Here is a 19,780-nt window from a genome sequence, read left to right as displayed (position 1 = left end):
ATTGAGCTTGAGAAGTCTGTTACATTTGTGTCAGATATCTTAGCTCTGCGACAATGTCTTGTAGCACACACACACACACTGTTTGCCTTCCTCTGATATTCTTCTGTCCCGTTCCTTCACGTTTTATCTTCTCTTCTTCTTCGCGTTTTATTCGTTTCTCTTCTTGCTGTTTTGAATGACAAAAGCATTTTATACTTCTTTCTGATGTTGACAAAAACTTTCCAACCTTTCTTTCTGTCTCTTTCTAATGTTCTCTACCAAAGACAATGAGTGGGTAGGAGGTGATGGCAGTGATACCGGTAACAAAATGTTGCAAAGAAGAAAGAAAATCTGCTAAATCCAAATTAGAATCATCCTCATCAGGTAGCATGACAGTGGTTTTAGTATCCTTCACTGGCGTACCTATATACTGCATCTGACGTCACGCGTCGCTCTCTTCTGATTGGATGAGTAACTTCCTACTCTGGATGGATTTTGTAACGCGATTTTGGATTAGTGCGAATCCGTTTTGATCCAATCGTAGACTATAAATACAGAAGACTCGTCACATGTTTTCACCTTTACTCACGATCAAGATGCATATAATCTTAACACGCATGCAGGCATTCACACTCATATTGGGGATGCTATTCAACCGAACTGTCTGATGTATGTTAAATCATATTGGGTTTTCGCTAAGATGAAAGACACAGTTATTTGGAGGAGAAGGATTTATTTGGAGAGGGCACGCTGTCTGAGGAGTGTATCGCTGTACGGCCCCGGTGTGAGACAAAATTTTAGAAAGAGAAGAATCCCAGTGAGATGCGACGTATGTTAAATCGTTTTGGTTGAACAACCTCAAGTGTCCTTTTGAGGGCCATTCAGACCTATAGAAAGAGATATTATTCATTTTGTCATAAGGGTTTGTCTCTGTCCTGTGGCGGAGATTGTTTTGTATGCTGAAAATTAAAACTTAGAGCTCTTAGTCATTAACCTATGGACCCTTTTTCACATAGGATTTCCCTTTATACCACATTGTACTTTTCCAATGTTAACTCTATGGAAATGTTTAACGTTAGATTTCCCCTCATGCCCAGTAGCGGCTTACCGATGTTAAGTTACACTTATGCTGTATGGTTCTTTTGACCATACGGAGGCCCATAATACTACTAGTAATTGTTTCTGAGATATCCCGTGATTAAATTAATGATATGTAAAGGCTCTTGATCACGATACACGTGAACGTATTTTCTGTCTTAGTAATCATTTGAACGCAATAAGAGAGCTCCGCGAATGACTTGAGGGTATACTTTGAATGTAAAACAAGGTTCCAAGATGTCTTAAAGTGTTTGAATTTCTTAAATGCTACACATTATCTATTGAGATATTCTTGCCTCTTGCTGAGAGGACTTCTGCTTCTCTTTGTGATTTGTCTTCATCCGATTGCTGAATGGTTTTACATGCTTGTTCTATTCTGCGGTCTCCTTCTTCTTGGCATACGCTAGACCCACGATGATATCCCGTGCTAAGCGCATATAGTCTTGTGAGTTGTCACTTTAGACAATACTGCATCTTTCTGCGTCCGCTAGCCCTTGGATGTAAAACTTGGGTCATATGAAGAGTAGTGTTTCCATCGGTCATGTAAAACTCATTATCAGATAAGCTGAAGTGCTGATTTTTCTCGATGACTTTGCATGCATTAATTCCCCGATGAAAGAGGCAAAATGAGTTCTCTACTGATCATAGACATACAAATAGGCATTGAACGTATACTTCAAATAACACTACAGGCTACGTCTCTCGAGATAAAATTAAGATGCTTATAATACATGTCAAGTGAAGAGATATTGGCGACGAGGATCTCCACAATGTCAAAAGCATTGTAAAAGCAAGAGAAAAGTAAGCAAAAGGAAAGATGCATGTTATCATTGTCAGGAAAAAAGGACATTGGTCTTCACAGTATCCTAAGGAAAAGAAAAACAAAGAGAAGAAGCGAGAACATGAGAGGTCTACACATTAGGAAGAAGAAGAAGAAGAAGAAAACGAACCCGTATCCGCAGCGAAATATTAGAAATCAAGGCAACACGAAGAAGAATAAATACCCCTTCATGTGTACAATATTTAAACTAGATGCAAGCAGTGGATTGAAGTTAAAAGAAAGCATACATTTTATGATGTATTATGTGTTTCTTGTGATTCAAGACAAATATACTAACGAGTTTTGTACACCCTGTTTTAGATGCTTAAAAACACCGTCACACAACAGCACCAATAAATCATTGGAAAAGGAAGTAAGATTAACGTGATTTGCTGACCCAGAAATGGACGGTTTGGTGTCTTTTTTGATAACGTTTATGAACTTGACATCATCAGCATTTTGTTAACTTTCTCAATCCAATTTCCACTGTCAACTACTACGCATCCTCCTGCTCATGTTGTTGCTTTAGTAGTGGATGCAGTCAACGCAACTGCTGCTGTTTAATCAGTGGTGGTTAGCGTGGAAGTATGATGGAAGGTTAGTGTGTGAAGGTCTCTTTCTCTTGCATTTAGTTAATAGAGTGTGATACATTTGTCTCCACCAGTATGTTTTGCAGCACACCCAAAATTTTGTTTTCACTCTGTTCTTTCTGTCCATCATAATTCAAAATTTATCTCTTTTTCTTTATTATTCGTCTCGTCTTCTTCTTTTTGTACTTATTCTTGTTCTCATTATTTTTCTTCGCATTCATGTTCTTGTTCTACTTCATCTTCTTCCCATTCTCTCATAAAGCGCCCCAGCTTTAACAAAATTACAAGCATGTACTTCTTTGACTTCCGTTTTGCTAATAGCGATCTGAAACAAACAGGATATCAGAAGTTCGTTTTCCTGCTTGACGACAAGTGATTGTTGTTTGTCACCCTGATAAAATAAAGATAATAAGTAGTAAATAGAGAATCCCGTGATCAATAAATATCATTTTACTGATTGATCCAAGTGAAGAGTAGAACTGACCACACCAAAAGCATGGACAATGCACGTATCATCTAAACGATACTTTCTGGGTCAACATGATTTTCAAGAACCTTTTCTCCATAACTTTAGTAACTGCATATTATTTTTCAAATAGGATTGATGTTGTGATCCAAACAAGGCTGTGCAGCTACAAATGGATTAACAGTACAATTATCTTCAGCTTGGTCATTGCTAGGTGCTGAGACGAAGTGTGATGACAAATTGCACATGGATAGGAACATTATAAAAACCGCACTCTGCTCCTACATACATACATACTTGCATCGATACATACATACATACATTCATACATACATACATACATACATACATACATACATACATACATACATACATACATACATACATACATACATTATATTGTGTATTGTTAATTTGATTGCTTGTTTGTTAGTTTTAAATTATTTTATTTCATTACATGCTATTGCGATGTGACAGTTTACGCTAGACTTGAGGTTGCCCAAAACTGAGATCATTGCTGGCTTGACCTGATTGACATTTGTTAATTTATTTTTATTTCATTTATGTAAACAACTAATAATAGTTTCCTTATTATCTCTGTATCTGAACATAATATCAGGATTTGTATTCAAGTAAACAAGAAGGATTAAACATGTTGATATTGGGTCTGGGTTTTGGAGTTTCCTAAGTGAATCGGTTTATCGAAAGATCACCTAGTGGAGGAAAATAAATAGTGAATCAGAGATACGCTTGTGCCAACAACCCCCAGGTGAGTGGACATGACCCTGCTCATCCCATCAGTTACATCATATCTCTTTCCACCAATATTTTTTTTCGAATAGGCCATGGTGCAGCCATGTCGATCCTGCCCACACTAAACTAGAAACAGATGAGCACGATTGCATCATCCATGGTGGCCACGGATACTTCTTTGAAGTTGGCTTGGAAGATTCCGAACATTTATACGAGGCACACTGTGATTATCCGCTGACCCCAGAAATGCTGTCGTTGCCCAGTATGTGATTGTTCAAGCATCAGTGCGCAATATTTGGTGAATCGAGAAGCCAATACACCTAATCCATCAAACTGGTATTAGTGCTAAACACAACTATGTGCTTCAGGTGAGAATCCTGCAGTTGTATTTGTGATTTTGGTATGCGTGCAAACAAGATTCTTCTGTTGCCTAAATTTCGATAGCAAGCTTTGATGGCTCTGTACATTTAGATGAAAAAGGACCTGCACAAAAACACCAATGACTTTGACAAGGACATTTTCAACGTCATAAACAATACCGAGTTTGGGAAACCCATGAAGAATCTGCGGAAACAAATTCGCGTAGATATTGTCGGTGATGATGATAGTGAGCAAGACAAATTTCGAAGGCTCATCTTGGACACGACCTTTTAATCTAGAAAAATCTTTGAAGGTGGGCGTAATGCCTTACCCAAAAAGAAAAGAAAACTAAATCAGACATAACCAATTAATGTTGGTTCGTCCGTACTTTACCTGTCGAAGCTGTTAATGTTCGCATTTTACTATGACAAGATGAAAATGTTTTATTAAGATCGGGCAAGGTGATATAAACCGACATTGATTCGTTCCTGGTGTATATCACCAGCGATGTTATGTACGCGGACATGGGACAAATACGTTTGGCCAAAGAATCTGATTTCAACGAGTATCCGAAAGAACATCCGTTGTTTAGTAACAACAATAAAAAGGCGACTGGCAATTTCAAAGCCGAATGCTCGGACAAACCAAGCGAAGAGTATGTGGGGCTGCGACCTAAAAATTACTTGATTATAGTCAAACCATAAACAAACATTAAAACGCGAAGGTGTCCCAAAGGTGATTTTGCAGAGTGATCTCAAGCATGATCTCTACCCGAAATGTCTTCAAGACCGTCTTCACACAAAGCAAATATGATTAGATCTAACAAACATCGCATGGATGTATACCGATGCTCCAAAAGTGATCACAAGCGATGGATACTCTCCGATGGAAAGACCACTTACACGTTGGGGCATCATGACATTGTAAACAGACTTACGAGTGATACTGCAAAACGTTGTAATACAAATCCTATCAGCAGCTTTGTATTTGCTGCAACGACTTGCAATTCATCTCGTACAAGTGCACTGCTGCAAGATTTTGGCCCAGCAGGTGATGATTGCCCCAATCGGTAATGTGTTGGTTGTGTTGGAGTATCAATCAGTTCCAAATTTGTGAAAACATCAACAGACCATACCTGGTCAGTTGCACGACCTTGCGGTCTACCTTCCATGTCTCCATACCGAATTAAAAAAATATGCATCTGAGCGGTCATAACTGTACTGGTGTGAAATCATTTTTTGAATCACTTTGATTGGGTTTAATCCTGTCGAGAGTGTGATTTCATTGTTCAAGGCCGCTATGGTGAATGGATATCGTGATAACCATTCCTGAGAACGTTCTGCTAGCAATTCCTGTACGTCCTGATGACCGAATAACCGTTTTGCAATAGTACGATTAAATCATTCCACAATAGCGTAGCCATGCTGAACACTGACATGCCCAACAAGTAATAGCATATTGTCTTTGGCGAGCATCACAGCCACAGATCCGAGAAATTCTTTGCCATGATCCACGTCTAACAATTGTGCCCATGTCAGTGGTCCTGGTGGATAAATGCACTCGAGTGCATCTGCGACAATAGCATAACCTTTTTCAACGGCTCTGCGTCTTTGTACCTTATGGCCACATCGATAATGGTGAGCGCGTATTTGTAGTGCGCAGTCGACCTTGATGATTATTGACGCGAGCGTAGACATCAAACCAACCAAGTAAAACCTGTTATGGTACTGATAAATCAATTTGTCAAAGTGCTTGTTTCGCCAATCGTGCTCGGGCAATCCAATGAGTGACCTCGGTTGTACTGGCTAACTGTTCCACAGCGGCTTCACCTCTCCAGTTCCTTCACAGACTGTAATACATGCTTGGAAAATGTCCTGATTTTTATGACCAATGTTTCTTTTGTTTATATCGGTATACTTTTATTTGCAGTGACAGCCACACAATGCAAGTTTGACTTTCATGCATCCTTTGGCAACCCATCGTCCAATTCGTTCCCAGAGTGTTGGATTGATCACATGCAAGTCATGGATTCGATTCACATTAGCACGTTGACGTACATGGATACCTTTTAATGCTTGGTATGTAACTTATAATGCTTTGTAATCTAAGTTACGTCTGTAACAAGCAGCACCAACGCCTCTTTATAAGTGCTTCAGCAGACCTTGGTTGGTTATTAGAATCGAGGTTTGAAAAAACATCTGCACAACTGATTACACTAAACCAATAAATTGCTGAACCTGTTGATTATATATATATATATATATATATATATATATATATATATATATATATATATATATATATATATATATATATATATATATATATATATATATATATATATATATATATATATATATATATATATATATATATATATATATATATATATATTAACAATGCTATACCAGCAACAGCGGAAGAAGTGGCAGCGCTCACGGGAACAAATGATGTAACTGGTCCAGTTCGTATGATCGCCAAACGAACAAAGAATATCATGAGAGCCACAAGCGTTACTGCAGAGGTTATTAAAAGCTTTCCAGATATGTTGGCTGAAGTCAAAGAAATATAAAACATTTAATTGCATGAGGAGCCACTATCCATAGCATTGCTGGAAACAACAAATTAAACGTTTGATGAAAATGCCAATGGATCTTTGAAAACCCTGTCCGTGCTGGGTTAGTTCCAATTAAACTGGCAAACTTTAGTTATCAAAATACCATCCAAAGCATACAAAGGTAGGGTCCAGGTGGGTATTAGGGGAATTTACTGGGCTCTGGTGAACTGTTTGAGCATCATAATGCAATACATAAATTGGCTAAGCTTTAAAAAAATACGCAGGAAGCGCAAGACATTAACGATTTTAGGAAACTCCTGTACGGGGAAGAAAACGAATTTCATCCCGCCACTGAAACTGAGAAGGAAGAATAATTTGTTCAAGCAGCCACACCTCAGCCAGATCTTGTCCCTCTGCAAGCAAACATGCAACGGAAAAAATATGCATAAACACCAGAAAAACAAGAACAACCTACACCTTTATCTCTTGCGTTGGACGAAAGATCAGAATGGCTAGATAAAGAATTACAAAGGTTGACACAGCAACCGTTAGCATGCTGTACGCCCACAAACGATCAAATGTTTTCACCAGTAAAACAAAAGAAAGAAGAGGGTCTTTGTAGACCATGTGACCCTAGCGACCTTAACGACCTTGCTGATCGATTGGAAATGCTTGTGGTGTGACCACTTCGTTAGAGCGATATTGCACCCGAAGTTATGAATGAAGCTACATCGATTTGTCAGCGGTTGCGCACTAATGATATTATGGGCGGAGACTCATATCGTGCGCTGATGCATACATCTGTTGAAGATATTTGTTTATATACAACAACGATGATCTGTTAAAAATAATTGAGACGGTTCTCGTGCAGCGTGAAAGCTAGGCTGCAATGCAACAGGTTGTTGTAAATATAGTCTAAAGCGTTAACTCGATTATCACCATAATCCAAGAAGCCAAAATTCAGTGTGACCTTTCTGCAACTGCACCCGCTGATGAATAACGCACACTTGCGATCGCACTATCATCGATGGGAATATATTAAAGTGAGCCTAATAACCGATCCCATCAGCAGCCACGAGCTGGAACTGGAATTGTAGTGGATTTTCTCAGGCGCGTACGACATAGAATCAATCAATGAAGAAATTCGACGAAGAACTTCGATGGTGACTGACAAAGATTCTAAACGTTTCATACATGTCCATGAGCTCACACTGAGTTCTGTCATTGCCATAAATCTCAAACGTACTAGATTCATATTACACAGTCGTCCGTAAGATCAGTGTTAGTTTGGCCTGACTCAGTTTCACATGTTTAACGAGTCTTGCGTGTGGGATACATATCTCGCCTGACATTCTGAGAATTACTTCAATGACCCAAGTTAATTTAACCCGTGACGTTGTCAGTGGTATATTCTGTTTGGGTTTCCGTCAACCGTAGAACCATGTGACTTGATATCCATTACTGCCGCAGCACCTGTGTATCTTCCATGCCATAATAATCGGGTGACCCATATTCGTATTGCCCTTGTAGATCAAGACGGGAACATATCGGATCCTCGCTGTGATTAATTAGAGATCGACCTGACTTTTAAAATAATAATTACAATGATAGTCGTGCGTGGACGTGCGAAACACATTAGCGTTGTTAATGCGAGAAGACGTGTGTACATGACCTTTTACGCAAGTGGGCTCGGTGATGTTGTTCGAGGATTATTTACGCATGCACCGATAGCATTCACCGTTTTATCATCACGCGTTGTTCCCATCGCTAAGCTATGCAATTCGTGGATAGTGTTAAAAGTTACTTTGAGGATCAAGTTAAGCTGGACTCGCAGGCAGCTCGGACGCTTTGAGATCCAATATAGCGATTAAAAACACGAACGCCAAAAAACGGTTCGATTTACATACCCATTGACCAAATTAATGCCGCTTGCGGTTAGTAAAGTTAATAAGACCTGCCAGCAGCGATTGTTAGATTCCGAGATTGCTAATTTGGCAATATGTAGTAGGTTTGTATGACAAGCTCTCACACAACGGTATTAAAGAAAATCAATACTGTATAAATGGAACCTAGAAGTTTATGTAATGGCTCAGTTCAAAGAGACATTTGTTGCAGCATTTGACATGGGACGGCCTGTACTAGTGGATCGAAGCAAGAGAGATAAACAGTATTACATATATCCAGCCAGGGATCCAAAATAAGTTAAAAGCAGAATTGCAGGTCCAAGACACATCTGTTTTTGCTTCCATGTGATACATTTTTGGAAATTTAGGGAACACTGCTACATAATGTCTGTTCCGATTACCCCCTACCACAGTGATTTTTTTTTTAAATGTCATCGTATCGTTGTTTAACAGTGCACGTTATTCCATCGATAGAAAAGATATCGAATCCATCTTGGAAAATGTTGAGATAACCACAACAATTATTGGACTTGCTAAATATAGTGATGACTGCGCGATAATAGCAGGTCTAACAATGATGTTTATCAATTATTCATGTGATACTGCAGATCCTCAACATTGCTCACTTAGGCAAACTAAAACACACACCAACTCTGCTACTGATGCTGATGTACAAGCTTTATTTATTGCCTTAACGACAGTTAAATGTTGGATTTACACAGCGCCAAGGACATTTACCGTCGTTACTGAGTTCGACGTCACGGTGCTAATGTGGATCTGAACCGATTCGTCACTAAAGCCGATTTGTCTGAGTTTACCACCTTGTTGTCGTCGGTGTCAATCCAGGTGAGCCATTGATTCTTGAAGATCAAACTGGCAAACTGAAAACGTCAAACGTAGACATTCATGATATTATTATCAAGGTCAAATGCGACTTTGTGGGAATAACCTGATTGAGCCCACTGACAATGGTGGAATCAGAGACTTTGGCGGGTCGGTTGTGTTTATCAAAGAAAATCGTATAACCACTGATACCACAACCACGTGTAATAACGTCATGGTACCCTATTAGTAAACAATTATTCAAAGAAGAAGAAAAATCTTGAGCAGCAGTCTTAGTGAACGGTCGACTTATTTTAGTTCCTTTTTGCGATGGACCTTAACGTAATATCCAAAAGGTGCACGATCATACTTGTTCATCATAACCGGTAGAAAAGTTACATGAGGTTGAATAGAAATGCTGATAAATGATTAATGGCATTTTGGTTTTGATCATATACCACTTATTTTGCGAATTACCAAGCCGGACATAATTCTCATATATTCCTATACAGTTGCCTTGTCAACATCGTTAGTGACCGGAAATGAAATTCAGTTCCAAGCACTCTAAATTTATCCAGACGGATGGTTAACCGTCTTTGGTGTTTGTTTTTAAGATTAGACTTTATCCTTATTATAAAAGAAATGGAATCTGACCGCGGCGATGAGGTTGCGGTATGTTCTGAAGGGGTGTTAGACCAGCTGGCAGTGGATGCCAATTTTCATATCAATTTTGTTATACTTGTCGATAAATATCTGCGTAAAAGAGGTGTTACCAACACCTCGTATGAACTATACTATAAGTTTGTTATAGGTCACGTAGAAATTTCTATTCTATTTCACACTGATGAACCACAACCAACTCGAAGCAGTTTCAGTATCATCGCACGTGCACGTGAAAACGCGCAGACATTGGCTTAATCAGCAGATACAAAACCTCTCAGGGATTGTTTATATATTGATGAGGTGGCATTTACCAATGTATCCACCCCTATTACATTTCCTGTAAATTATGTTAAACCAGCATTAACCCGACTAGCTGCAAAAGACAAACCTGGTCGAATTAGATGCAGCAAGAACGCACTTGTTTGGAATAAAAATTATTAGGCAAAGAGGATCGTTAGATGTAAAAGGCGCTGGTGTAATCGGTGTTTTTGCAAGTGAAAATTGTGCTAGAAAAAGAGATCATATTAGCACAGACAAGTAAATATTCCAGAGGCTAAGTTGTTATGTTTTTAAATTGCATGACAATAGGGTCTGTAAAACAGGGTAGTTTGTTAGAAGTGCTTGTGTATAGTCACGGAATGGACGTATGGGTTGTTGAAATGATACTAATGAATTACATGTAGACAACATGTACACAAATAAAGATGACTTAATTAAATGATTATGATGAATTAAATCAAATATTGAACAATAGCAAAAGAAAGAACAACAGCAGTTAAAGCATTCTTAAATGGTATTAAGTGTTCTCAAAGTTCTTTAGAGCACTTTATTGTTCACGGATACATTTTGCACTAAATTATTATTCACCGTGTATATATGCCAGCCAATAGCTTCTCCACTGTATTTGTACACCCTCCAATTGCTTCTCCACTGAATAGGGAATTATAATGTACTTCATGCGGCTGGGACTCCCATATCCCGACGTTCGCAGAACGTCCCGGATTAGTCCACCCATGTGGCAAGATTCCCTTGCTAGCACAAGTATAATTCCAAGCAGTTGCAACCCTTCCCCCGATATTAATAAAAATTGGAAAAGAATTACATTTTCATACATTAATCTGACCGCACTAAATGTCCAGTCCATACTTATCGAACATGTGACTGCCAACGTCTTACCTTGAATATTGTCGCTTTATACGGACCCTTTGTCAGGTATCATAAAGTGCAGGAGCTTCTCCCCCTATGAAAATTATTTCACCAGTTGCACGGTCATATTGCTTAAATGAGTTTGTTTTCAACAGTCAACCTCAGAAAATACGTTTCTACCACAGTCGTCATCAGATAATACATTTTCACGTCTTTGTTAGATGGAAAATCTTATTTTATTTAATACATACATAAAATGAGTGAATAATGTTAAGTCAGTTTGTGACAGTATAGCGCCTGCGCATGACGATAAGGCCTGACGAGATCTCACTGTCATGCGATTAAAAATACGCTGTTGTATTATTAATAGAATAACTATAAAGGACCTTTCGTCTTATTGAACCGACGTTAAAAATTACTGAAGCGAAACAAAAGCTGCGAAACGAAATCGCCAAGAGAACCGCGCTAATAGTGAAATACAAACGCACGTGTTTGGTCGTAGATGTTAAATGCGGTGTTGCTGTTTCAGTAACTGGGGGTCTTAGTGTGACTGAAATTACGACTAAATCAACCATTGTAGGTCCACAAATCGATATCTATTGTCGGAGCTATACCGATAGAAACTGGTGTCTTGCTGGTGCGAGCAAATTAATTTCGATGCCACTACAATCTCGAGTATTTGTCTAACTACAATCTCGAGTATTTGTCTATTCCGAATTGCTTGTAGCTACACAGAGGAGAATACGATCAACCACGATATCTCAGTTTTCAGAGTATCGAACCTCACCTGGTCGGTAGTCTTACTCTGTCGTTGGAATGGGCGCTTAGCTCTCATTTCCACTGCATTATATAGCAAATAATGTGTTCTAAGTGCCTTTAAAAACCAAAGTGCGACAGCATACATTTTATGATCAACATTAGCGGCAGCAACGAAATAAAAGTCTCTACAAATGTCAACAGATGCAAACTATGACGCTAAATTTAATTATAGTACAATTTTAAAATGTTATATTTTGTTATGTTGTTTCCAGATATTATTCATCTTTTCCCCTTAAAAGAACCATTTTAACTCAATAAGAAAAAAATATTAACTATTTTACTCTCATCATACTGCATTTTCCAACACGATAATTATCGTTACCATTATTATTATTATTATTATTAGACCTCGTGTACCAACTACCACGACTTCCCCCCTCTTGCGCCTCAAAACGTGGTGAATCGACTGTGAAGCTAGCTATTGTATTGTTCTTGAGACAAAGTTCGGAAAAAGAAGACAGGTAAGTGCCTTCTCTTTAAAAAAACGAAACCTATTTTGAAATGGCAAATTCGGATCGTATGTCAACCTTCATTTCTTTATTGTTAGATTCCATGGGATTTAGCCAAGAGATGATAGACTTTAGAGTAAATAACACAAGGTTCTGGGACGTAACAAATGCTTTGCCGAGTCCGCATTATGGCTTCATCATAACAGGAGGGAAATCTGACGGAACATCACAGTTAGGGGATGGTGATATCGATACCATGCTTGTCGACAAGTTCATAACCGTTAGCGGCCGACATATTGACCCACCTAGCCCTCAACATACAGTGTTTTATGCAGAAGACCATGGAGTCCATCCCGGCTACACATGGCTGCGGTTAGGACATCCTGGGATAATAGACGAAAATATGAGGCAAGCCCTGGTGTTCATAGTCAAGGCGAATTCATTAACAACATCCTATTTGTCAAGTGCTGCCTTTATTCATATTGAGCGACAGGATTTGATGCAGATACTTCCATCAGATGTACAATTGCAAAATATATCGGGGCCAGCTCAGCCGTCACTATTCAAGGGTATACAGCGTGATATTGTATCTGCATTTTCCCACCCGGATTGGCCCGTTCAGGCGTCCCAATGGTTAGAAAGGTGTAGGAGACACGGATGGCCGCCAGAATATATCGCAAAATCTATTGTGCACTTTGGAGGATGTCATGTCGTACCCAAGGGTTTCAAGGGGAGTCCCTCAGAGCACATGGAATGGTGTCTCTCATTTGCTGTACACGAAAAATCAATTTTACAGTTATTCAACTTGGCACAGAAACATGTGTATATTTTGCTTAAAATCATAGCAAAGGACTTGAAAGAAAGGTTCCCTGATTTGCAAAATCTGGTAACGTCGTACACAATGAAAACTGTAGTTATGTGGCAGGTAGAACTGCACCACACTAGGGACTGGGACAGATCACACCTCCTGGATCGGTTGATGGAAGCTCTATGCTTTCTGAAATCATGTGTAGAGAGTCGGAATCTGCCATCTTACTTCATACCGGAAAATAATCTATTTGATGGGAAAATTAATCCTTTTACGGCACTATGTTTATCCCGTCTACTTAATAATTTGCTGTCCCAGGGAGCTGGATGTGTTCTTAAGCGTTCCTCCATCCAGAAGCGGCTGCTCATCATGTATATCACAGGCTTGGGGCAAACTATTGGATTATACTGGAGTGGGATGGAGATGTGCAATCTCATAGGCTTCTGCTGTCAGTTGTATCTCTGTATGGGTCTATCTGAGATACACCTACTCCACGTTCTATCGCAGATTAACTCACCTGCTATGAAGAGACACGGCCCGTTATCAAAAGATTTCTCAAAGATAATAAAATCTACACTTGCATATATTAATATAGCCAAGGTCAAGAAGATGGGCATGTCAAATAGAAGGATATATGAACTTTATAGATCTTTGCTTCACATTGTTTCTGCCAACATGGATACAGATAGGTTGGCTGGAAGAATTAAATTTGCTTTAGTGCTCCATGCACTTGGAAAAACAAATGAAACAATTGAAACAATTTATTCCATAAAACCAAAGCCTCTGTCTGCTTTATGTAGTAAGTGGCATTTTCGGAATATCATTAGTAAACGCGATGCCTGGAAAAAGGCAGACTCGGATAATACTGAAGCTGCTATCACAAGACTTGGCAGAGTTACATATGTGCAACAGTATATATCACTGGATGTGCGGTACACCATCGAAGAAATAGACCTTGTTCCATATGTTATCAAATATGAATTTTTTCACGTACCAGAAACTATTTATAGCAGTCTTGGAGCCTACGTTGACCCTGATATGCTGAGGTCCTACCTGCTATACAAATGTCACGCAACAATGGCGGATCAAGCAAATACAGAAGCTGCCTTCATGAACCTGATTAAGATCGTTACCAACGAAAGAATGGACCCACGTATGGAATTCCGCGAAGTGGGGCTAAATGTTCTGGGTCTGTGCTTCATGGAGATGGGGGACTACCTTAGAGCCTACATTTGTTTCTGCAGAGCCATGAGATTACGTACCAGGTTGCTGGTGGATAAATGGTCAACGTCTACACCTTGGCACTTAGCAGTGCTAGCGTCCAAATTAATCAAAAGGTGATTATTATAATGTTAAAAAACACAACAAAACACCGGTCCCACCCTCTCTCAGTGTACATATGATAGTGCATGAGCGTGTGCAACAAGTTGACCAAACATTTTACTTCTGATGAATATATCCTGTTTGTATTTTTAAATAAAGAATTTTAAACATTTGCAAGGCATAATTAGAACTAATATTCTTCACCCCACATTGCGACCAGTTTTTAAAAACTTGGACATATGTCTTCGAATTCTTTTGACTAATTGTCACACTCAGGTTTGTCAAGAACTTATATTGAATCTTATTGTTTTATTTGAATTTTTTGCAGAATTTTAAGAGATCATTTCAATTGTTTTCCTTTGAAACGTATGGCAAGAACTATGTTGATTGTACATCAAATCAGTCACACATGAAAGAATTAAGATTATAATTTTATACTAAAATGTGGTGCCTGGCAATATATTTCACCATGACAACAATCTTAAAGCTTGTTTCAATGCAACGTCAAGGATTTAGGAAAAATTATTCTATAAAATTGGTGACAGGATAAGGCACTGACTAAAAATCCCTTTACGTGTTAAAGTGTATGCAAAATATTGAAAGTGTCGTTAGTTTTTCGGTAAAAGGTTTTGGAAAAGGATGAGAGAGAGAGAGAGAGAGAGAGAGTACATTATCGACTTTCGGACAGGAAATGGCATTCGGGTACTTAATTACTATCTTTTATTGAACTGTGTGTAATTGAAAAGTACTTTGGAGGATACTTCTGATTACACTGTCTGACTGATGATCTGATTTCACGTAAATCACTCAGTAGCTAAAATTAGATTATTAAACTGTTTGTAAATCAAATATTACTGTACTGCATAATAAAATCTTTTTGTAGAAAATTGCTAATGCACATTGAGAGAGAGAGAGAGTATAAAAAGTAATATACATCCCTTGGCATAGCAGCACATTATGACATGGACTATTCCGTAAGGCATTGTCTCATTTCTCATGTCAATATCAGTTTTTGTTTATCCAAGCGTTTTTTGATCATCGAACTAAATATTTTCCCATATAAAGTCATTGCTTGAGAGCGTATCATGTATCGCTCATAAGTATCATTAGCATGGTCCTGTCAGCATATCCATGTCATGTGTGAAGTTTGCTTCCGTTTATACCGAGGCTGTAACTATAAAACCATTGAAAAAAGTTTAATTAAACTCGCAGTTAAATTATAGCATATATTGAATCATTTATATTCATTTATTTTCATCAAAGTTTAGACCATAAATCAATATTATATATTTTCGTGTCAAGCAAGTAGGTCACACATTCTCAAGGATAGCGACAACCCCCCCCCCCCGGTTTTTTTCATGTTAGAATAACCTAAGGTCATGTCACATAACACACTTTTATCTTTTATGAATCTGTTTGAAAATCCAATCTTATTTTCCATGGTTGGGCCATATTCAAGAGCTGTTCACGAAAAGACTATCAAATATGTTTTATATGATGGACTCGTACCATTATCAAGATCCTGTCTGCAAAGTTAATGTAACATTTACATCATGCTTACTTTGGTTTCAAATCTTGGCTGTAAAAAAAGCCACTAAGAGTATTATTATTCAACACTACACTGTTTCATATTGACTTTTTGCGATTTTCCTAATCTTAGCCGCAACGTTTAGGTGACATGTCAATATGAATATATTTGTTTGCAATGTGTTGAATTAAAAACCGATATTAAAGAGATGAAAAAGAAAGTTATTATATATATGATAATATGACAGTATTTCACATGCCACTTTCATGGTTCTCTCTTTAATGTTACCATACTGTATGCTATTAAACTTAGCTTTGAAGACGTTTAACATATCAGGAAGAATATATGTATATAATACTAATCGTATGCTGCATACCATGTGCTATGTCAATTCCGAAGGTCAAGGTCAAGCTAAGAACACTTGTGGTTTCATGTTAAATGATTATATTACTATTGATGTATTTTTTAAACCGTCTTAAATTAGGCATGTTATGTTAATGCATCCTCATTTTATCCTTATGTTAACATTTGTGTGGCTAGCCCATAACCTTGTGACAGCTGTAGAGATTTAAAATAGCACCAAGTATATATCATAACTAAATGGTGTTGACATAAGTTCACAGCTAGCAAGAAACAACCTAATTATGTGATTATGTGCATATTCTGTATTATAACGTGTAGACTCCTGAAAATATTTTAATGAAACTTGAACCAGCTATAGATCATTATTAGTGATATCATAGCCATGACTGGAGTCTCAAATTTAATGTCAAAGCTAAAGAACATATAAATCAGCTCCCTCTATCGACGTAGATGAATAATATTTGAACAAATGAAGGTATTTTGGTGCCACTTTAGCCTTATATATATCTAGGCTTGATAGTGTCTCATTTATTTATTGTCATGTCATCAGCCCCAAAATTTAAAGACCGAACACAAGAGTGTTCAGTGGCCTGCATCCTTACCACAGCTGTCACTTTTGTACAACATCATATATTTCATGGAATTTGATCCAATCCCACACTTGATAATGCAACTGGCAGGATTGATACTCGAATTACAAAGCCATTTGTAGGGAAATGAAACAAGTCGGAAATATTATGTGCTGTATGGTACTCGTTTTATTTAATGCAGCCTTGTTATATCACATCTAATTGTTTTAGATTCATCTTTAAGATCAAAGTGGCAGACATTTAAAAGGTTTTCCACATGCTTTTGCCATCAACTCGTCTTCCACTATTGTGCAATAGTGGATGCTTTGAGTATATGCGACTTATCCAATGTTGTCATTGTATTTTCATGTTTTTATGTGCATATGCATATAAATATAGCCTTATATGGTAAATAATTCATAAAAAGAGAAGATCAGACAAACATGCTGCTTTTCCTGAAGGCTTCTTTCTTAAAATAATGTTTTATTAATTCAATAGGACACAAATGTTGGTACCAAAGAATTCTTCACATGAATATATTTATGAAATAGGCTTAGAATAATCGGAATGTACCAGTTGCTGGAACTTCATACAGAGTATGGCATGACACACAATGCATCCTGAAGTTATATTTCAGTTACGACTATATGGTCTTAAATTAGGTTATAGAAAGAAGCAAAACCAATACGTTTTGTGAAATTTCAGAAATAATGTAATTCTTTAAGTTATATAATGAAAACTTAAGGGGAACTTACGGAATTGTGAATTAAACCACAAATAATCCTAAACGTTATATCATCTTGAATGTGTTTATGTACAGATAGCATTGAATGTTCTGAAATTCCAAATTATAAATGTATCACATTTGAATTGTCTAGAATCTCTTATTACTAACACAATGATCACAAAAATATTGCTTAGTCCTAACAGTCATTTGAGCACTTTGTAATTCCAATAAATGATTAAATATATGATTCGTCTTAAATTAAATCTAAACACAACGTTGAATAATTCTGCATACCAAAAATAAAAGAACAGTAACTAAAATAGAAATACGAATAAATGATCAGTCGTTAAAACGTCCGCCTCGAAAGCGAGAGGTCACGGATTCGAACCTAGGCCAAGTCATACCAAATATTTATAAGCATGGTACTAGTAGCTGCCTCGCTAGGCGCTCAGCATTACGAGGTTAGTATTAGGAATGGTCTCCTAGTGTCAGTATTATTTGGCTGGGTGGGACATGAGGCCACACGTCTGCGGCATGATGTCCCAGTGCAAAACATAACTATAAGTACCAAACTGCAGATATCGTAGCGATGTAACTGAAACATTGTTAAAGATGCGTTGAAAATCCAAAGTACACACACAAACGAGACACTGTGTCGCAATTCATCCCCAGGTGTTAGATAGTATACTAACCTGCGTGATATATGTAGTAATACTCAATTATACCGATGGAAAACTACTGCAAACTTTAAACAGGTTCATTATCAAGGCTGGCAACAATTAGTTTATAGCATCACTGTCCATATATATAATGCACGATCAAAAATAGCTCTGTAATATGCTGTTTTATAAATGATCATATAAATCTACATTCATGGACACAAATCAAACGCACACTATAGATGTGCAGAAGATTTTGTTTATTTTAAATTTATTTGCGCCCGAAAAGCTAATCCATACAGTCTTGGTCATCAGCATGATTCTTATCTTCTTTCACGTTCCTTGTTTGGCGTTTGAATTTCGGTTTTTATGTTAAATTCCCTAAGGATATTCCTTAGCATTGTTTATATTTATTAGTGAAGGTAAATGACCCTTTTTTGTTACAGAAGGGTTTTCACAATGATAATTATTAAGTGCGTCCTGAAGCTGATTCGCTCTTATATGGACTACTGAAATAAAATATTGCTCACATTAGCAGCTACCATAAATGCAGGGTTTAAGCTAACTAGCTTGTACACACGTTTGTGCCACCCATGTCGTCATATTATGTTTTGGCCAACACACATTAGATTTCATTTTATTGCGTTACTGAAATTAACGTTCACTAGGATTCTACTGTAATGTGCAAACACAAAAATATATATTCCATATTTTGCCATGCTTGGATTTGTAATATCAAACGTGGATAATGTTGATCATACCGTGGCATTACTGACACAAAGAGTTGCCCAGTTTGTTGCATCATTAGTCACTTTTAAACGCTAATTATAACCCAGCCCCAACCATTCTCCCTCTGAGCTGAAAGCTCCATATAGTGACAGCTGCGGGTCAGTCTGTTCGGATCCAAACGTTGCTCCAAATACCAAACGTGTTCCATTCTGCTCCTGGCGTTAAAATACAATCTGGTCAACAAACGCGTAAACGCCTTGGTAGGTAGTCGAGTAAATCTGTTCGCAATGTTTGAAGACGGCGGAGCAATATGTTCCGTGATATTTTTCACACGATAGACACAAGCATACTGTTTTGTTACAGTACTTGTATTGTCTGATGGCACGGCAACATTTATTATTTCAGAATGTATCACTTCCACATCTGCCATGCTAACTGAAATGTACATATGTTCACATTTATTGCCATTATGAACGCTTATAGCGCCCTCATATTTAGTGAAATATATTCCACACTAAAATATTGTCTACTCGGCGATGCTAACACAGTGTTGTGCATTTAGATAGATCTGATGTAATCCCAAATTACCTGTTTGCAGTAGTGTGTTGCCAAATACTATGTCACTACCGAGACCAAACTTTGTATCAG

At 37.8% G+C, this 19,780-nt stretch overlaps 1 protein-coding gene across 1 annotated transcript; it reads left to right on the top strand.

Annotated features, from left to right (window-relative positions):
* The first annotated feature begins 12,403 nt into the window (after positions 1–12,403).
* Positions 12,404–15,223, top strand: LOC149796561 (uncharacterized). Its single transcript, XM_089961258.1, has one exon. The coding sequence runs from the start codon at positions 12,479–12,481 to the stop codon at positions 14,573–14,575; it is 2,097 nt and encodes a 698-aa protein (XP_089817384.1). The 5' UTR covers positions 12,404–12,478; the 3' UTR covers positions 14,576–15,223.
* Positions 15,224–19,780: the final 4,557 nt, after the last annotated feature.

The sequence above is a fragment of the Sinohyriopsis cumingii genome, chromosome 6, assembly GCF_028554795.1.
Source record: "Sinohyriopsis cumingii isolate HCF-2022 chromosome 6, ASM2855479v2, whole genome shotgun sequence".
In the NCBI taxonomy this organism is placed as follows: Eukaryota; Metazoa; Mollusca; class Bivalvia; order Unionida; family Unionidae; genus Sinohyriopsis; species Sinohyriopsis cumingii.
This window is presented reverse-complemented; position numbering and strand designations above follow the sequence as displayed.